The sequence below is a fragment of the Chlorocebus sabaeus genome, unplaced genomic scaffold (genome assembly GCF_047675955.1).
Source record: "Chlorocebus sabaeus isolate Y175 unplaced genomic scaffold, mChlSab1.0.hap1 unalloc_scaffold_152, whole genome shotgun sequence".
In the NCBI taxonomy this organism is placed as follows: Eukaryota; Metazoa; Chordata; class Mammalia; order Primates; family Cercopithecidae; genus Chlorocebus; species Chlorocebus sabaeus.
This window is the reverse complement of record NW_027327324.1, coordinates 612,204-632,620: the sequence shown is the minus strand read 5'-3', so window position 1 is coordinate 632,620 and position 20,417 is coordinate 612,204. Positions and strand designations below refer to the sequence as shown.

The 20,417-nt window shown below is 48.2% G+C and overlaps 2 protein-coding genes across 2 annotated transcripts in view; one reads left to right on the top strand and one right to left on the bottom strand.

Annotated features, from left to right (window-relative positions):
- The window catches only part of LOC140711103 (uncharacterized), a 66,511-nt gene extending 49,389 nt beyond the window's left edge, over positions 1-17,122 (top strand). The window contains exons 5-9 of the mRNA XM_073014023.1: positions 3,777-3,879; positions 3,992-4,081; positions 4,514-4,596; positions 4,800-4,997; positions 16,739-17,122. Coding sequence (XP_072870124.1) covers positions 3,777-3,879; positions 3,992-4,081; positions 4,514-4,596; positions 4,800-4,997; positions 16,739-16,812 — 548 coding nt within the window. The 3' untranslated portion in view covers positions 16,813-17,122. The remainder of the gene's footprint in view (positions 1-3,776; positions 3,880-3,991; positions 4,082-4,513; positions 4,597-4,799; positions 4,998-16,738) is intronic.
- Positions 5,294-11,985, bottom strand: LOC140711096 (ATP-dependent 6-phosphofructokinase, platelet type-like). The gene is made up of 5 exons (XM_073014022.1): positions 11,814-11,985; positions 9,356-9,417; positions 7,526-7,625; positions 6,284-6,386; positions 5,294-5,653 (listed from the first exon to the last, which is right to left on the bottom strand). Exons 3-5 carry the CDS (start codon positions 7,566-7,568, stop codon positions 5,452-5,454), a joined length of 348 nt encoding a protein of 115 aa, XP_072870123.1. The 5' UTR covers positions 7,569-7,625; positions 9,356-9,417; positions 11,814-11,985; the 3' UTR covers positions 5,294-5,451.
- Positions 17,123-20,417: the final 3,295 nt, after the last annotated feature.

Sequence of the window (20,417 nt, the reverse complement as noted above, 5' to 3'; positions counted from 1 at the left end):
AGGTTCCCCCTGGGCCAGGGGGAGTCTGGATCTTTTTTTCCTTGTTTTTTGTATTTTATAATCTTTCAACAGTGAGCATGTGTTTTTAATATACAAGTAATAGAAATTTCTCAAGGAGGAGGATGCATGGATGGATTGAAGGCCATCCCTGCTGGTGCTTGTAGAGGCTCCGTCCCCCAGGGTCTGGCTCCAACCTCGCTGGTCCCAACTGATGACGCCCCAGCCACCCGAGTGGCACTGGGTTTCTCCTGGAGGGCCCACACGAGATGGTCATGACTTCTCCCAGCACAGCCCCTGGGAACATGCCCACTCCTTCCTTGATTTCCCACCTGGCCTATTTGACTCCCTTCATCTGCTTTGGGAAATGGCCCATCTGTGGAAGTGGTGACCCGGGGCTGATCTCGCCACGGGCGCCTTTAAGGAGCCTGTGTCTTTGCTGCAGACGCTACCATCATTGTCTGCCCTGCCTTCTGTCGGAGGAGGATGTGTTCTGGAATCATCTAGAATGTGATGTCACCATTCGCAGTGGAAGGCAGATGAAATCAGCCCCGTTCCTGGAAATGTGATGTATCGGAGAGTGTGTGTTTACTTAAGGGATTCCTATAAAACTCAAAGAGTTTGACTTCAGTTTCCTTTTTTTTTTTGGTATCCTGATGTGAGACATTTAAATATTCATTTGCACATTTGCCTTTACAATAGAAATAACATCTTTCTACTTCACCAGATTTAAAAAATGCCACATATGCATTGGAACAAGTTAAGCAGTGTGGTGCTGGAAGTGTTAGATTCCCTCCCCACCACCACTGCTTTCAACCATGTAATCCAAGACAACTGCTTGAAAATTGTGCTTCCTTGTGCTTTTTAGTTTTTGTTAATTAAAAAGAAAATCTCATGCCTGTAAGCCCAGCACTTTGAAGGCAGGAGGATCACTTGAAGCCAGGTGTTTAAGACCAGCCTGGGCAACGGAACTAGACCCTGCCTCTACAGAAATTGTAAAAATAGGCGTGGTGGCACGCATCTGTAGGCCCAGCTACTCAGGAGACTGGTGGGAGGATCCCTTGAGCACAGGAGTTCAAGGCTGCAGTGAGCTGTGATTGCCCTTATGCACTCCAGCCTGGCGACAGAGCAAGATCCCGTCTCTTAAAAAACAAGACCAAAAAAATGGGACCATAATTTATGTGGCATTATTGTACAACTTGATTTTATTTTCATTTTCACTGAATCCAATAATTACTTCATTGTCTATGTTTTTTTATCAGCCATGGTGTTTTAAACTTGCATTTTTTAATCATTAATTTCAGTCTTAAAATCCTTGCATGTTTGATGACTGCTAAATTCCTACATACAGAAATTCGAGAAAAAGGTGGCGCTTACAGTGGAGGCGCAAAACTCAGCCACAGTGGGGTTTTCACCCTTTACTCTTACAGGTGAGCTTTGCTCTAGTTCACACATTGGGACACACACTGTGTTTTAGTCTCCTACTCATGATTATCAGTGTCATTTTCTTCTACTGCAGTGAACTTTAGACAAAAGTTGTTCTATGTGCTGCTTTTCACTTCTCGAGCACTTAGCCACACCCAGCAATGTCCTTTCTGGTGCAAGGATTGGGGCCAGCAGCGTAAACGGGAAGCATTCTGTCTTTAGTAAACCCTGGCTTAAGCCAGCATATTTTGGCAAAACACGGTAGTGCCTCCATCCATGGTTTTGCCTTCCACGGTTTATTACCCAGTCACCCTTGGTCTGAAAATATTAAATGGAGAATTCCAGATATAAACACTTCCAAAGTTTTAAATTGTACACCATTCTTCTAAGCAGTGGGATGAAAGCTGACACTGTCTACGGTACCTGCCTGTTGGTCACTCAGTAGCCGTCTAGGTCATCAGATACGCTGTGGGTGTCCAAGAGCTTCTGTTCACAGAACGCTTGTTTTACTTAGCATAACTTTTATTACAGTATAATTGTTGTATTTTGTTAATATCTTGCTGCACCTAATCTATAGACTTTTTCATAGGCATAGGAGAAAAACACAGTATCCATAGTGGCTGTCTGAGGTTGCAACCCTGCTCTGGGGGACCTGGGACACAGGCCCCAGGTGAGGGGCGCGATATAGCCTGAGAACATTCTTAGCTCATTTCATTTGGAGGTGCCTGATGTGGATGCAACTGTTAGCTTTCATAAACATAACACCGTTATTCTAAAATAATAAATTCTTGATTGTGTATGGCTTTGCTGCCCAAGAGAACCTGTATTCTGACACTTTTTAAGAAGGAGTTGGCCAGGCATGGTGGCAAGTGCCTGTGGTCCTAGCTACAGGAGGCTAAGGCGGGAGGATCCCTTGAGCCTAGGGAGGTTGAAGCTGCAGTCAGCAGATTGTGCCACCACACGCCAGCCTGGGCGAATGAGAGCCTGGCTCGTGGATGCAGAGATAGATTAGGTAGGTAGGTAGGTAAGCAGGCACGTAGGTAGAGAAGTCGGTAGCCGTTGCCACCCTGCTGAGTTCTCCCATTTGCTGTGCTGGAAGCCACTCTTCTAGACAAGGATGGGGAAGCAGCTCACAACCCCTCTGCAGCTCTGAGTCAGGGTGGAGGGAGGGCTGGGCTCTTTCCATTTACACAAAGGGAAGTCTGGATCAGCCCCCTCAGACTGATTCCTGTACTGCCCTGGGTGTGTCCTTAAGGGAGATTAAAGGAAAACCTTTGTTTGCTTGATTTTTCCATGTGAGTCTTCTGTAATTTCCTCGTAATCTTGACCTGCCCCCACCCTCCACATCTTTCCTCTCCTGATGTCACAGAGAGGTGGATTTAAATCATCTGGGGAGGACTTTATGCAGACAGACCCTGTCTAAGAGGGAGAACGTGTTGAAAGTCTTATGTGATCGGATTTAAACTTCCACTGAGAGTAATTGAGCAATTTGTCAGGGGGCTGTTTGGACTAGATCAGATGTAAAATAGAGCTGTTAACCCATAGAAGATGTTGAACTGTTAAGTCACAGGTTTGTCATAAACTTGTCCTTTGGTAAAATGCTTGCCTATTTATTTCTCTGGGTTTCCTAGGGACCCAAAAACAATAGAGACACTCCAATCTTTTGGGAAGGTTTACTGGGCAAAATCTGGAAAATTCACGCAGCAAGACATTGACGAAGGCAAACTTTGTCTTCTCAACCGTAGATGCTCCTGTCGCTCCTTCATACAAAGGTATTGTGAATGTAACAGTGAGAATCTCAGTCCACAGCCTCGCAGATGACATTGCTGTTTTCCGAGTTCCCTCATGCACAGGCAGGAGCACCAGCTTCTGGCGCCTCTGTCCTTGCCTGTGATACGATTTCCACGTCTGACACCCTAAATATTGGCCTTGGAAACACGCTTCCCGACATCTGGGCGAGAAGAGTGCATCCTGTCATTTCAGTTTTACTGACCTGAGGCCCAGTGGGGCCAACCCACGGCAGTGACTGGGCTCATTCGTGTGGAAGGATGACGTGACCACGGCCCAGGCCTGGCCACATTACACTGTAGAGCCACTTTTGCTCACAGCATTATCAGCCTCACGCGGTCCTGAATGCATCCACGCTGCAGAAGCAGGCCTTGGTAAGAGTCAGCGTGGCTCGTGGGAGCTAGAGGTCAGGGTGTGATCTCTGGGCTGTTAGACATGACCCTGTGGTTGAAACACGTATGTGAAGTAACAGTGAGATGCACCTGTACCCTCTGGGACACGAGGGCATAGCCCACTGTGCGAGCTCCTGGGTGGCAGCCCCCCTGTGCCTGTGGTTTGTCTTCTAGGAATGGACCACTTCTTGTACGGCCTCTCGGATGAGATGAAGCAGGCCCACAGGGAGCAGCTCTTCACCATCAGCCACAAGAAGCTCCTGGCCATGAGTGATAGGTGAGTGGGGAGTGGGGAGCGGGGAGTGGGGGAGACAGCATCCGGGATTGGAGACCTTAACGGCACTGAAGTAGAAGCCAGTACTCACTGACCTCGCCTGCCTTCCTCTCAGGTACCTCGGCACTGGGAAGAGCACGCATGGCCTGGCCATACTCAGACCCGAGAATCCCAAAATCGCCAAGGACCCATCCTGGATCATCAGGTGAGCGGCCCTGGTGCCCCCAACTGTGCAGGAGCCCCTGAGACAATAGGCCTCTAGAGCTGAATATGAAAAGTCAGAAATGCTACTGCTTTTCCAAGAATATTATATCATTCTTAAAGTGTTGCCAACTGACTGGCAAGTCAATCTTAAGAGCGACCAGGAAGATGTCCATTGAAATAGTCATACACGAAATGCCAAAGATGCACCACGTAGAATTTTCACTTTCTACTGACTGAAAGGCTTGTTTTACCTCATTAGTTCTAGAATATTTAAGAATCTAAAAATAAAGGGCAACTCTGATTTAACCTCTGCTTGAGTCATTATCTTAAGTAGCATTTAGGGCTTTTACTAAAAAACAGAAGTAAAATGAAAAGGTACACAAAGGTGTCCCGTGTCTGCCTGTGCTGATTCATGAAACTCGATTACACCGAGGCCCTGTGGGAGCGTCCTCCTAACAGACGGAAGTTCAACGGGGCGGCCGGATGGAAGCAGTCCTGAGAAGCAGGTGGGCTGGGGTGAGTAAGCGCTCGCTTCGTCTTCACAGAGCCAGAAAGGAGAGCCGCCACGCCAGCTCTTCTTGGCCGTTGGACTCTGATTTCCCAAACAGCTTGTTTTTGGGGTCTCCTCTCCCTCCACACAGCTCTCCACCGCCGTTTCTGAGGCACAGCTGTGGTCTCCTGCAACCTAGAGCTAAGAGGCAGAAACGCTGTCCCTACAGGATGTGGGCCCACGAGGGCAGCAGGGCCGTCACACCAGCACCCATGTCTACTCTGGCAAGAGTCATCAGAGAATTCCAAATTAGGTCCCAGCAAGGACCGTGGCTTGGACTGGACGAGAAACTGGCTATCAGATTTTTCAAACCCCCACCTTGGTGGTTTTAACATGCAGCTAGGATTGCAATCAAGAGGCCGAGTAGGTAAGATTCATGTGTTCTCTTTTACTTTCTAAGGAGAGCAGGAGCCTGGGGTCAAGGCCCAGGGTCCTGGCCTGCTGCTGTGGTTGGAAACTGACACATGGCAATAAACATGGCATTCCCCTTGGCCTGTGTAAACTACTGGCTTTGTTCTCCTTTTATGACTTGTGCATAGTTCAGTGATCCCTACTAAAAATATTTTTATAATCTTTGCCCACAAAAGTGCTGAGAAAACCATTAGTAGCCACCCATAGATTGAGGTTTTAATCTCCTACTTAAAAAACTAAAACGGAGGACTGTTGGAGTTGTAGGCAAACGTTTAATACACACATCTGAAAGCATGAGACACAGTCCAGACAGCACGCACTGGAGCTGGTGGGGCACACGGTCGGTGACAGGTGCTTGCTTGTTAGGTATTAATGTCAATAAATACTTTCAGAAAGTGCTGATAAATAACTTAAGTGTTACAAAAACAGATGGTCCACGGTGAGTCCAGGTTGCAGGTACATGCAGGCAGGACTGGGTCAGACGCTCCAGGGCTGGGCTGCACGTGCTCTAGCTGGCCTGAGTCCGACACATCATAGTTGTCCATGTACTTGGCCAGGATCTTCATGAGGGGCCGCAGCTTGAGCCACCACTGTTCTTTGGGAATCCTGTGCCTGTGGAGGGATGGGGGGACAGCAGTGAGGCTGGGAGATGCCACGGCCAGCACAGTGAGCCGTCTTGCCAGAAACACGGGGTTTGTAGGGTCGGCTGAATCAACTAGATAATAAAGCCAATTTCAGGGTCAAATGAAACCATTGCTTTTATATTTCTAAAAATTCTTCCCAAAGACCTAGTGGTGGTTTCTTATTGTTGTTCTTTTGAGACAGAGTCTCGCTCTGTCCCCAGGCTGGAGAGCAGAGGTGCGGTCTCAGCTCACTGCAACCTCTGCCTCCCAGGTTCAGGCGATTTCTCCTGTCTCAGCCTCCTGAGTAGCTGGGACTACAGGTGTACACCACCACACCTGGCTAATTTTTGTATTTTTAGTAGAGATGGGGTTTCACCATGTGGGCCAGGCTGGTCTTGATCTCTTGACCTTGTGATCCACCCACCTAGGCCTCCCAAAGTGCTGGGATTATAGGTGTGAGCCGCCATGCCTGGCCAAGACCTAGTATTTTTTAACTGAGCTTCAGAAAATCTAGTTCCTCAAACCCCTGAATGAGTTGCCGAAAGCAACAGCAATGGCCATTCTCCTGTCCTGTACTCACGTTGGCTGGGTTTGCTAAGGCAATAAGACCCCAACTTACTCAAAATCCGTTTGCTTCTTCAGCTCTGCCACAGGTTGAAAAATAAGGTTTCTTTTGCTTATTCCCAGCACACAAACGGAATCATCGGTGGTAAATTTTTTTCCTATAAAAGATTTTAAAAAAGATTAACACCACCCTGTCACATGGGCAGGTGGGAGAGCAGAATCATGGGGCGAGATGAGAAGTGAGATTCCTGGCAACCATCCTGAACCTGGCCTGGAAGCCTGGGGGAGGCTGAGAATGGCCAAGAACGGCCGAGAACAGCTGAGAACAACTGCACAGTGTGGCCAGCGCCTGGCCTGGGCAGCTCTGCTCTTGTGGGATCGCCCTGATGGCTTCCTGGAAAGCAGCTTTTGTTTTTCCTCTCAGTGGAGAGAATTTTTCACTAAATAGTGGAATAGGGAAATTACCTTAAGAAATTGATGCCCACGAATACACACACAGAGGAGTGAGAAACATCCATAGCTAAATTAGCAAAAGAAAATCGATGTAGAAAGAATCAGTCAGTTCTTCAAAAAGACAAACCAATTGAAACTGTTCACATCACTGTTTTTTGTAGACTGTCATTCTTCTACGTTGCACATTGGCAGTGATAATGGTTTGCCCTAAAAAAGCACACACCTGGTATGACTGAAGAAAGCTGAGGGGGGTGGGGGCAAGAAAGATGCTGGCACAAACAGCCACTCAGGAATGAGTGGGGACCAGCCACATTGGAACAATTAACAATTGTATTATACAAAATGTCATGTTTTTTAAAACTTTTCAGTTTATCTAAAGATTTGTTAGAATATGTAACTTACAAAACTGATTTAAGGAAAAACATGCATAGTTCTACAAACATGAACAATTCATTCAGCAGCCAAATCTTCCTCAAAACTGGAAGTTCTGACAGATGGAGTTGCAAGGAGGTTGTCCTAACATACATCCAAAAAATAGAAGGCCCCACTTAAACTGTGAGGGAAACTGCGGGCTGATGCTCAAGATCTCCAGAGCAAAAAGCCTGCACAAAAGAACTTCAGGTTGAATCTAGCAGTGATAAAAGAGAACATGTTACCCACGCCCAAGCTGACCTTATCCCAGGAATCCAAGGTTGGTTAAATAGCAACGCTCAGAGACCAGCAGGAGTTAGAACATCACACGCAGCTCAGTACTGGACTGAAGAAGGAACCAGTATACCCTACTTCTCCCCGATAGGACAGCATTTTCACCAAGGCAGACGGCCTCCCTCCGCGGACCCCTTACCTCTGCCCCAGGCCTCCTTGAGTTTCGCAGTGATCCACTCCATAGCTCTGGCAGAGATTTTGGTTCCAAAGTTTCTATCAAATGGAGAGGGTGCCCCACCCTGTTGGTGGTTAGAGTCATATGAAATATCAGTTATACAGTAACACTTTGTTGTTAAATAGAAATGACGATTTCTATTTCACAGAATTCACGTTTTTATTTCTAGGTCTTTATGGATAGCTGGAACAGAAAAAAACACAATCTCTGTTTCCTGTAGCCTGAACTCAGCCTGTTAAGCAAAAGTGTCAAGTGTTCCCCCTGCCCAGTAAGAGGAGGATTTTAATAAATGGAATGAGTCAACTAACAATCTCCAATATTTTAAAATCTTCAATCAGGATTTCATAAACTCATCTGGGGTGGGGATGGGTCGCAGCTTTAAGAATCTGATAAACGTTGTGGATTCTTTAACAAAATCACACATATGCCTCCTATTTCATCATCATTTCAGGGGATTCATCAGCTCTCTGGAATAAATTCGCGGGCTCTGGTTTAAAAGTATAAAGAATAGGAGGTTGTGAGGAAGGAGTGTGTGTGAGTTAGGAATGCTGGACCGCTGTGTCCCAGGCTCAGCTCATGACATGTGTGTGCCTGCATGCAGCTCATTCCAGGTCATTCTGATTTGGGGTGAGTGTCAAGTATATTACATGTCTGATAATCCATTTTAAATCTTAGGAAGCTCCAGTTTTTAACTCGATGAAGTGTTTAATTTGAATAAGCATTTCCAAGTAGTGGGGTTGTCACTGTTTTCATGAAAGCTGACAGTTCCCTTAAAATCCCCATTACTCAAACCTCACCAACAAAAGAATCCTAAAGCTGGTGATGTTTGGCATGACTTAAAAGTTTAGATGATTTGGCTGGGCATGGTGGGGATCACGCCTGTAATCCCACCACTTTGGGAGGCTGAGGTGGGCGAATCACCTGAGGTCAGGAGTTTGAGACCAGCCTGGCCAACGCAGTGAAACTCCATCTCTACTGAAAATACAAAAATTAGTTGTGCATGGTGGTGGACACCTGTACTCCCATCTACTCAGAAGGCTGAGGCAGGACAATCTCTTGAACCTGGAAGAGGTGGAGGTTGCAGTGAGCCAAGATTGCGCCACTGCACTCCAGCCTGGGTAACAGAGCAAGACTCTGTCTCAAAAAAAAAAAAAAAAGTCTCCCAGCTAACTGGGTGTATGCATACACTGCAGATCGTTTTGTTGTATAGTGACAACACACGCGACACATAATGTGACACAACAAACTGACACAGGATGTCGATTTCACCTAAGCCCAGCTAACAGGGAGTGATGAAATCTCGTGCTGTGTTGCTCTTTCCCACCCAGAACGCAAATCATCCCTGTGCCCTAAGTCTCCATGCTGTCTGTGCCTCCTGTCCCTGAGTCACTCAGTAGCCGCCTTGGTTATCAGATGGTTATCAGTACCCACCCCCTCATGTATACAGGGGGCGGGTACTATCCCCAGGTTCAGGCACCCACTGGAGACTTGGGACACATTCCCTGAGGCTAAGAGGGATGACTATTTCCTTCTTCCTTCATAAACATCAGGTGCTAATTAGAGAAATGATTTTAAGATATCTAAAAGAGTAAGACTATAAAGCAAAAATTTTAGTTGTCTAAATGCGGGGAAGTCTGTAGAGCAACACACCACGACTCTGTTCTGCAACTGCTCAGCGTATAGTGCACTCCAGGGGCAAAGAAATTACCACTCATCCAGCCCAAAGTCACAGAGCAGAATCTAAGAACCGCAGTGTTACGGTGACCATAAGATCAGCCCTGGTCTCTCACTCACCTGAGCACAAGGCCCCTCTGGATAGTAGTCTTCATTTTCTGCGTCAGGCGCTCCACATTGGACTGGAAAAGAGCATTTTGTTAATCAGACAATAAACTTCTGCTAAGCACCTACTGTGTGCCAGGTCCTGCAGGGCAGGAAGTGCCAACCACACGTGGTGGTGAGCGTGGCCAAGGAGGCTGCAAGCTCTCACAGCTTGGGTCTCGGGGAGCCTCCCCAGGCGGCGAGAGCACGTCTGCAGCAATGAATGCTGAGCACAGGGCACTGATGTGAGCAGCCCTCACAGCGGCCACTAGAAACGCCTTCCGGAATCAACAGGGTCCCTCTGAAGATGATAATTCCGTGACTGGCCTAGTGCTCATTCATGGCTCTATTGCTCCTTATTTTCATGACGATGTTCTCTCGGCGCTCTCAGAGGAAAAGAGCGACCTGTGGCCTTTCAATGGAATCTCCTATGACGGCCTGATGAACCGTGTCTGATCAGAGAATTTTGTAAACTCTCATCGACACACAGATTTCTTAAGGAACAGATTGTCTTAGAAAAGGGTAACATCCTATATCAGATCATCTTGGGAGGATTACAAGAGGGAGGTAATTCTCTAATGACTCATCCTAAGAAAATGGAGATTTTTACATCTAATCAATCTGTCACTGGGCACGGTGGCAGAATTTCACAAAGTAGGAGCCTGGGCACAGTCGCTCATGCCTGTAATCCCAGCTCTTTAGGAGGCCAAGGCGGGTAGATTGCCTGAGGTCAAGAGTTTGAGACCAGCCTGGCCAACATGGTGAAACCCCGTCTCTACTAAAAATACAAAAATTAGCCGGGCATGGTGGCAGGTGCTGTAGTCCCACCTACTTGGGAGGCTGAGGCAGGAGAATCACTTGAAGCCAGGAGGCTGAAGTTGCAGTGAGCTGAGATTGTGCCACTGCACTCCAGCCTGGGTGACAGAGCAAGCGTCCATCTCAACAACAACAACAAAAAATCATAATTTCTCTTCTGAAGCTCTTGCCAGGTTGAATGCTGGTGAGGCAGGATCTTTGGACAGATTTCTGAAATACGGTCATGAGTCACATAACAGGGGGATATGTTCTGAGAAATGCATTGCTAGGTGACTTGAGCCTTGTGCAAACATCCTACAGTGAACTCTCACAAACCCAGGAGGCAGGGCCTGCCACATATCTGTTGTTCCTGACTACAAACCTAAATGTCTGAGACTGTTGAATACTGCAGGCAATTGTGTATCTAAACATGTCTAGATGTAGAAAAGCACAGTTAAAAATATATATATATATGTATATAACATATGTTTTTTAATATATATAATCTTTCTATAAAAGATAAATAACAGTGCACCTGTTTGGGGCAGCTCCAATATCATCTTATGGGACCCACCGCTGACAGAAACATCATGATGAAGTGAATGACTCCACAAGTATTTAATATGACATAGTGAAGAAATTCGTGATTCACATGTCACATAATTAGTGACAACGCCAAGGCCCTTTTTACTTGATCTACTTGGCCCAGAAACAAGTAACATCCTAACCTTTTAAAAGACAATGGTGCCGGGTACAGTGGCTCACGCCTGTAATCCCAGCACTTTGGAAGGCCAAGATGGGCAGATCACGAGGTCAGGAGTTCGAGACCAGCCTGACCAACAAGGTGAAACCCCATCTCTATTAAAAATACAAAAATTATCTGGGCATGGTGGCACGTGCCTGTAATCCCAACTACTCGGGAGTCTGAGGCAGGAGGATTGTTGGAACCTGGGAATCGGAGGTTGTAGCGAGCCGGGATCATGCCACTGCATTCCAACCTGGGTTGCAGAGCAATATATAACATTATATATTTATTTATATAACTAACTAAAGACAATTGTTCAAGTTGCATTTTATCTGCCAAGGCCTGTCATCCTGCATGGAGTTTAGTAACTGAACACTGCAGGGTCCAGGCCTGGATTCTGCTGTGCCATCCAAGCAGGGGCAGACCCCGGGCTCGGTGACACTCTTCCCTAAAAGAGCCACAGATGCCAAAAAACCACGGCCGTGTGTGTGTCAGTTTAGAGGCAGACGCAGCATCAGAGGCCTCAAGATTTAAAAGAAGCTGCAGCAAGCTTCAGAGCCAGTTGCAGACGTGGGTGGTGATTGTTAGCGGAGGCGCTCAAATCGTTTGTGACAGAAGTGAGAAAACATTAACTACACAACAGACTACATCAAAAAAACAAGCTCGTGTTTCACACAAGAGACTAGAAGGTGTCCTCAACCAGGCACGTCCGCCTTCACCTGACACATGGGAGAGGCATCTGGGCAATGCGAAGGGCATCAAGCATGGCGTGTTCTGTAGTACCTGTCTCCATGCCCCCTCGAAAAGCAAACCACCCTAGATACGATGTTTCACTCCACAGCACCGAGTGGATCCAAAGGGGACGGTCCCCCTAGGCCAGCCCCCGTCACATACCTGCAGATCCCTGCTGTCGAAGGGCTCTTCGAAAATGTATGCGGCATCGGCTCCGGCCGTGAGCCCCCCATGTTGGCCAGGTAGCCACGGTAGCCGCCCATGGACTTGATGAACACGCGCCGCTTGGTTCCGCTGGCAGACTGCTTGATGTGGTCGCAGGTCTGGTCACAGAGATCAGTCACTCCAGCCCAGGGCCAGGGTGCACCCACCATCCCAGAGCTCCCCGACGAGTAAGTGCAGCAAGGGCCCCCACCGCGCCTGAGCATGCGGTCCCAGCATCGCAGAGGTGAAGGGTGTACAGCAGCCGGGATGTGCCCTTGGAGTGGGTGTGAACATGCCCCCAACCCCCCCACCCCACCGTGGCAGCCACCTGGAGATGACCTCAATGACCTGTGGTGGGGGCCTGGCCATCTGCCGCTCCCTTCTCCCAGGACCCATAAGAGGAGACTGAAAAGACGACCCCACAAGCCAGCTCACTCCACGCTGCTCTCTGTCCCTGCTGAAGCAGCTTTCACCAGACACGGACACCATTAGGTGTGAGCTGAGAAGTTAGGGGGCTCTCACCTACCAGCTTAGTCCATGGGAACAGCTGTGATCTTCTATTTTCTTCCATTAAAGCTCCCTGTGATTTTAGATCTGTGGCCATCTTCCGTTCATCAGGTGAATGTTACGTTTATAGAAACTCTACTCAAAGGCAGACGGTGGTTCTTAGACCCAGGTGCCTGGGGAGTCTTTCGGATGCATAGGCATCAGGTCCCCAAGTGAAATGTCTGCCATCCGCCCTCCACGAGGACCCAAGCTCAGTGGGGAGAAAAGCAGCAGAGAAATGCATCGGCCACCTTCCCACCCACACACGAGTCCGGGCTGCAGCGCCCTCTCCTGGGACTCTGCAAAACCTCTGCCTGGGCCTCAGCTCCCATCCCGGCACCCTCCAATCTGTTCACACAGACTGGAGACCCATCTATAAAAAACATAAATCTGATCCAGTCATTCAAAACCCTTTGGCTCACTTCAAGTACACGTCAAGACTTTCTCGGGAATCCCTGGCCCCGCCTGCTTCTGATACCAGGTCCCGCTCTAGATCCAGCAACCTCAGGTCCTCCTGGGGCCTCTGGATATGCTGGCTGCTGTGTGCATTCAGGTACAGTGGTGGGCGGGAGAGCAGCCCCCAAAGGAATCCCGGTCCTAATGCCTGGAACCTGAGAACGTTCCCTCATGCGGTGATAAAGGAATCCTGAGGACTATCCAGGTGCGCCCTAAGTGCCACCACTTGCATCAGCAGATGAGGGGTGTAGAGGCCCTGGAGCAGGATGCTGCACACCTACATGGGAGGAGGCGGCACCAGGGAACAAGGCGGGCAAGGCCCGCAGCTCTGGGCACCTGAATGGGCCACGAGGGACTCTCCTGGAGCAAACACTGGCCTCAGTCCATGGCTCCTGCCTTCCAGAACTGTGTGACAGTGAGTATTATTTTCCAGCCCCAGGTGTGTGGTCAGGGTCACAGCAGCCACGGAACACACACAGGCACCTTCCTCAGCTCTGACCAGGAGGGAAATGTCATTTTCTCACGAAAATGCCGCCTGGTTTCTAATGGCAAAGTTCGTCTGTCAGGGGTTCTCGGGGCACCCCATGTCCTCTCTTCATAGAAATCACCCTGGAGTCTCTCCCTGCAGTTAGCTCGTGGTTATTTGACTTGCAGTCCTCACTAGGCTACAAATTCCATGAGGGCAGGAACTGTGGGCTGGACTTCCACCACTGCACCATCAGCAGGACCCGGCCAAGCACCCACAGCAGGCGCTCAAGAAATGCTTGTCTCTGAATGACATAAGCACAGTATTCTCCAGCCAGCCAGCCATCCTGGTCAAGGGCTGATCCTGGAGGATTCCCTAACCGGCCTCCATGGGACTCAGCCAAGAGTAAAAGCATGAAGTGGGGGTGTGGACTTGAGACTGGGGGCCACATGAGAGTCTGTGCACCAAAGTTTAACACCCACTGGGAAATTTTCACTTGAGATCTTCGGATGAAATTTTAAAACACACTTTGTTGAATAAACACAGGCTTCATTAAACCATTCCAACCTATACTTTGTTTCTTTGGCAGATTCTTTTCCTCCCAAAATAATTGGTTGATGTGTTCAAAAGTGAACACGGGCTCTAGTTAGCGGGCCACTTTGCATTGTGTAGAAGCCGAGATGGGGAGAGAAACAGGCAATGGGAAGAATTCCCATCTTTGTGCTTAGGAAGGACAGAGGACAGAAGCCCGTCAAGGGTCCAAAGAGCCCACAACTGCCTTCTTGAAGGGCCAGTGCAGAATTCTGAGGGTGTCACTGTTCCACCTGTACTGGGTTCTCTCTCTAATTGCGATCTAAGACTTAGGATGTCGTAAGGCTTTAAGACTTGCCCTTTGTCTTAGAGAATCCCGGGCATGGGAAGGAAAATGTGGGTGGGGCATCAGGACCCCCAGAGCCACAAAGCCTTATGGGTTATTTTTCCAACTGAATCTCCCCCGCAGCCCACCCTGAGGTGGGGAATTACTGTCACTCATTCAAAGAATGACATCAACCACTTAATGACAAAAGAATTCTGCAGGTAAGCAGCTCTCCCAAGAGGCTGATTTGTGCCCGAGCGTGTCTGAGTTCTAGTCCCACCAGGCTGCTGCTGTGGGTGCGTGGAACAGCGCAGCGCTGACACCTGAGCCACGCCCCCGATCGTGTGCTCCTCTGAGTGTAAACACAGTGACAGCTGGGACGGAAGAGTCCGCCTTTACTGGAGCTCAGATACAGCTTTCCTGAACTCTCTCATTACCTAGATGGTGTCTTAAACCTGAATTAGCTTCTAAAAATAGCAAGTCCCTCCGGCGGTGCCTCAGGCAATTAGTCAAAGTAGTACTGACAAGAAGAAGGCTGATCCCAAGCATGGCCCTGCCTGCCTGCAGTGTTTCAAGCCTGGACATCTAGAAACTGCTAAAGGAGAGCAAAGCCAGCGATGGCCGGACCCTAACGACATTCAGTGAACAGGAGTCAAGCGCGGGGCCCAAGGAAGTCCATGGAACGAGCCGTTGCCAACCTCTGCAAAGCCAGTAGAGCACCAGGGAACACGACAGGGAGAAGCCCAGGAGAGAGATGGCCCTCAGCTCGAGTGGGAGGCACAGGAGGCTGCAGCTGACCTCACGGCCCCTCCGCTCCCTTCCCTGCACTGGAACTCAGTTCTGAAGGAAGAACCCGGAACAGAACTGCTGTTTTCCGAGGTTCTGTGCCAAGCTGAACTAAGGAGTCTCCAACAGGGCTGGGAGTTTTCATGCAAACTCTGGAGCTGGTTTGGACGTGAACATCTAAGGTAAAGGCCAGCGGCTGCTCTCCAGGAGGCACCAGGCGGCCAAGTCACTGATGTAACCCCATGTGCCAAGGGGGCCACTGTCCCATTTGCAGATGAGGACCCTCTCTGGGTCAGCTTATCAGGGACCGGAGGGGGCCACCATGAGGGTGTCAGCACCACGCCCATGACTGGCAGAATCCACTCCTTCCAAAGCACATATTGGTGAAACTGCCTGCCCAGGAGGGCATGATCTCGGCTCTCTTCAGAACCTCTCGTCTCACCAGGAAGGCTGTGGTTCCAGGCAGTGGCCCCCAGTGGGCACGCCTCTGTCCCAGAGCTCGTACGTACCAGGCACTCAAACCCCTTCCTGCAGGCTCCCACAGCTGACCCTGCGGCCTCGCTACTCAACGCAGGCGGGAGAGGCAGTCTCCAGAGAAATGGTGCTCACCACTCCCCTAGTCTAGCAGGGATAGAAACACGACCCCAAGGACTGGATATATCCTCTCACTTTTAATCAATAAAGACAGGTTCTTCCTAAGGCAGAGAAGCTAAAAAATTTACCCTGTTCTGGCCAGTGTGACTGACATAAAGCCAAGCTAGAAAAGGGTGAGGGGGAAATCTGGCTCATTCTTAACACAGAAGAAACACACTGCTAAAATAAATGAAAGAAAGCAATGGGAGGAAATGATGTTTCTTGCATTTGAAACATCAACTTGCTTTGTTCAAGAGGTTTAAGACACACGTAAGCCATGCTCCACACACACGGCCGGCCGTTTCTGAAGTCAGTGTTTCTGGAACAAAAGCCTTGGCCTGCCCAGTGAACATTCACACTGAGCACACTGTCGCGAGGCTGCTTGGCCAGCCAGCAGGGGGCAGGAGAGAGCCGCAGGTGCCATGTGGGGTCCCTGCAAACTGGCCTCACTCCCTCAGTCAAGGGCCTTGCCTCTTGCCAATCCAGGGGCTTCCTCCAAGGGGAAGCGGCCTCTTCAGCTGCCACCGCACTGACTTCAGAAGGCTTAGCCAATGGGACAATAGATTCAACAGAGTTCCATGTTGTTAAGGGAAACTTCTGTTACCAGGCAACCTTAGTATCATATTCAATGTAAAATAACCAACAAGATCGTTTCCAAACAAACATGCTAGTAGTGCCTTATCCTTCAATGCTGCTTAAACACGGAGAAGAATGAGGAAAAAAGAGCATGGCACTTACTTCTTAAAAAATAACACCTCTTCCAGGTTCCTTTTACCCATATCATAAAGACTTACAACTGGATTCCCTACAGGAAGGTGGAGTGGGGGTGGATCCCCACGCTGACCCAGCCTCCCCCCAGGTCAGTCACCCGCCCCTCACCGCGGGGTTCACAGCTCTCCAGACACTGTCACCTCAACAAAGAAAGGTGGCATCTCTGAGCTCTCTTCACAGGGAGCACCCAAACGGGAGCTAGAGAGACAGACACACCCACAACTGCTGTAAAATCCAGAAATGCAATACATATTTAAGGACTTCATTATTAGTTATTTAAAACTTGAAGAACAAAGTGAGCCTGCTTTTAACCTCTCTGCCACAATAACATCGTGTACGTCTGTCTTTTACCGTTTGTTCCTTCTCCAGCAGCTGCCGCCTGGCTGGCCGCCTGCAGAAGAGCCGCCTCCGGTACTCCTGCGAGGCCCTCGGTAAAAGCGTGAGCACCACGATCACATCTCAGGACGCTGCACACTTTAGGGTCGCCCACAGACCGCCATTGCCAATGCCTGGAAGGCACTGAACGGGCCCTCCTGCTCTTTGTAAATGTCACCTCTTGTAAGCTATGTTGTGTTGAAAATTTTTAACTGCAGTCCACACATACTTCTTTGTTTCTGTCTTGTTTTTATCCTAGAGGCATATTATTATGGAAAATTAAGTTTGCAAGTGTGAAGGGTTTTCTGAAAATCGACTTCTAATCCTGGAAGGACCAAAAAAAAAAAAAACTGCCAGATGTGGTGCTCACGCCTGTAATGTCAGCAGTTTGGGAGGCCGAGGCAGGCAGATCGCTTGAGCCCAGGAGTTTGAGACCAGCCTGGAAAACATGGCAAAACCCTGTCTCTACTAAAATTACAAAAAAAAAAAAAGGATTAGCTGGGCGTGGTGACATGTGTCTATTCCCAGCTACTCAGGAAGCTGAGATGGGAGGATCACCTGAGCCCAGGAGGTAAAGGCTGTAGTCAGCCAAGGTTTGCGTCACTGCACTCCAGTTTGGGCGACAGAGTGAGACCACTTCTCAAAAAAAAGCAAAAACTGTATAAATCAGTACAGAAGGGAACTGGCTGGGCACGGTGGTGCACGCCTGTAATCTCAGCATTTTGGGAGGTCGAGGTGGGCAGATCACAGCTGAGGTCAGGAGTTTGAGACCAACCTGGCCAATATGGCAAAACCCCATCTCTAATAAAAACACAAAAATTAGCCGGGCATGGTAGTGGGTGCCTGTAATCTTAGCTACTCAGGAGGCTGAGACAGGAGAATCACTTCAACCCTGGAAGCAGAAGTTGCAGTGGGCCGAGATTGCACCACTGCATGCCAGCCTGGGCAACAAGAGCAAGAGTCTACTTCCAAAAATAAAAATAAAATAAAAATAAAATAAAAATACAAAAAAGAGAGCTAATGCTTTTCATTTAAGGGAAGGGAGAAGAACATTCAGTATTTACACATCTCACGCACACATCTGCAGTGGTGCCCTGAAGTATTCAAAGATACACATTCCTACAAACATAGCTCAAAACCACTCACCAAGTTACATGCTAAAAGCACATGCATTGGAAGAATGCTACATTATATTTTTTAAGCATCTGTATCCAATATTTTAGCATACTGTCAATTTTCTCTTCAGGTGCTGTATGCCTAAATTATTACATCTTTAGTCATTCATTTTAGAATTTATGACTTGCTTTAGACAAAAGAAATATATTTGAACATAAGCTACTAACTTAATGACTTAGGGGAAAAATTACTAAATTAACTTAGAAGTTAAACTTTGCAAACTGAATTTGTTGGACCTCATGTAAGCTAGATCATCAGTTTTTTAAATTGTTGTGTGTTTCCCTTGAGGATGGAAGTCTCTTTTCTCTCATGCACTGTGCACACCACTGCAGCCCGCGTCTCTCGTCCACTGCACCACAGTGCGACCTGCAATTCACACTGTACCACGCCTTCCACACTTTACCTGAAAGTCACTAAGTATAACCAAGGAGGAAATGAAAAGCAGATAAATGACCTCCACCCCCAAATCTAGCATACAAATGTTAAACATTCATCCAAGTAAAACCAAAAACCCCTGTTAGCTCACGATTGTAACTGGTAGAGTTATGTGCATGGCAATTGAAAGTCTCAAGAAAAAGTTTATACAAAAAGACATCTGCAAACATCGACAGTGCAGAGAGGACTTCACTCTGCATCCAGCCTGTCCTGGAAGCCACGGCCAAATGCCAGGTTGTATAGATCCGAAAAGCAGAAAAAAAAACACAAGTGTTGAAATGTGTACAGTCTTAGCAATGTACAACTTCGATGTAGGATGTGCAGAAACCTTGAATTTCCAATCAGAAAACAGGAACATGAGCAAGTTCCCCAGCAGCGCCCACCTTCTGCCTACGCCACGTTTAACAGGAATGCTGGCCACCTCCGGGGGGAGAGGCTTCCTGGTCACATTCGCTCTGGCAGCCGCACAGCTGGCCCTGCCACAAACACCTGTCTAATACTGAAGAACCACCCGCTCCCTGGGCTTTGCTCACTCTAGCCGAGAGAGCGTATTTACAGAGTATATTATCAACTGAGTCCTCGTTCAATGCGTCAAGGTTGTTGAAGGCAGGGCAACCCCATTCCTGGCCCAATTAAGTGAACTGAGCAGAGCAAATGGCCCCAGTTGGATGGCACTCAGTCACGACAGCAGCGGCCACTATTCACAGGGCACTGGCTTCGTGCCTGGAACAGTTCCAAGCATCTTCTTTCTGTCCGAGGAATGTGCACTGCAACCCTGTGGGGCTATTTGCAACGTCCACCAGAGTTCTGAGGCAGCCAAGTCCAGGCTGTCTGTGGGCCTCCCCGTGTGGCCGTTCACATCCCCTGCAGACCAGACCTCACTGCAGGGACCGCAGGGACCGTGGGTTCCAGGGCTGCCTTGAGGCACATGCCCCCTTCGCCACCTCTTCCTGGCCCCTGACACCAACCCTTACCACTGCTGCCAACACTTTATTTTCTCATGGCTCCTGAGGGGCCTGTTCTTTCTGCCCTTCCCTGCTCTTGGCTTGGAGGACGCCCACATCAACGCCAACGCTCACCTATCCCTACTCCCGCGTCCGGCTTAGAGGACGCCCACATCAATGCCAACGCTCACCTATCCCTACTCCCGCGTCCGGCTTGGAGGGTGCCCACATCAACGCCAACACTCACGTAATCACCACCCCTTCCATGGGACTTCATGCCTAGGAGTCTCAGTATCAGAAAGTCAGATTCCTGTGCTTGTTGGAGAATTTCTTCCCATCATGGAAGTGAAGGAGATACAATTCTAGGTGCCTGCAATAACCTCATTTCCACAGCTAAGCAACTTCAGTAGTAGCACAAAACAAAAAAGTTTTTTTTTTTAACTTATTTTATACAAGCTAAATATAATTTAATTTTTACATCCACGTTCTCATCAGCTCCCACCTGGTGAGCAGGCGAATAGTAATTTTCAAAGAAACAAATTGTTCTATAATTTCAACACTTAGCATTATCACTATTAAGCAAGAATTATCCCAAAAATACACGATCGTGTTCTCACATTCAAAAATTGATTGTCACACAGTGAAATAGCACTTACTGCAAAGGAATGTTTCTTTTCAGGTTTCTGTTCTGGGGAAAAAAAAAAAAGATTTCTGGCAAAGAGATAAACATTAATTATGTAACTATCCAAAATGCGTCCGAGAAAAATAATGTCATCCAATTAGTTCTTTAAAGTGTTACAAATGCAGCTCAGTTTTAATAGTAATTCATCCATAATTATCAAAAGAATCTTTAAAAATCTTAATACTGAAAGAATAACCATAAATGGATACAAAACACAAAGCAGAAGAGTTAACATTTGGGGTAGGTTTTGGCCCATATTTTTAACATATGCATAGTTACTTACTTAGCTGAAGTATATCCCTCTCCTCCTAGGCTCTTCAAGCCTGATTTTCAAACATAGACTGGCTTTTGGTTCATGAAGGCAGCTTTAGAAGATGTCAGGATCGGGCCGGGCGCAGTGGCTCAAGCCTGCAATCTCAGAATTTTAGGAGGCCAA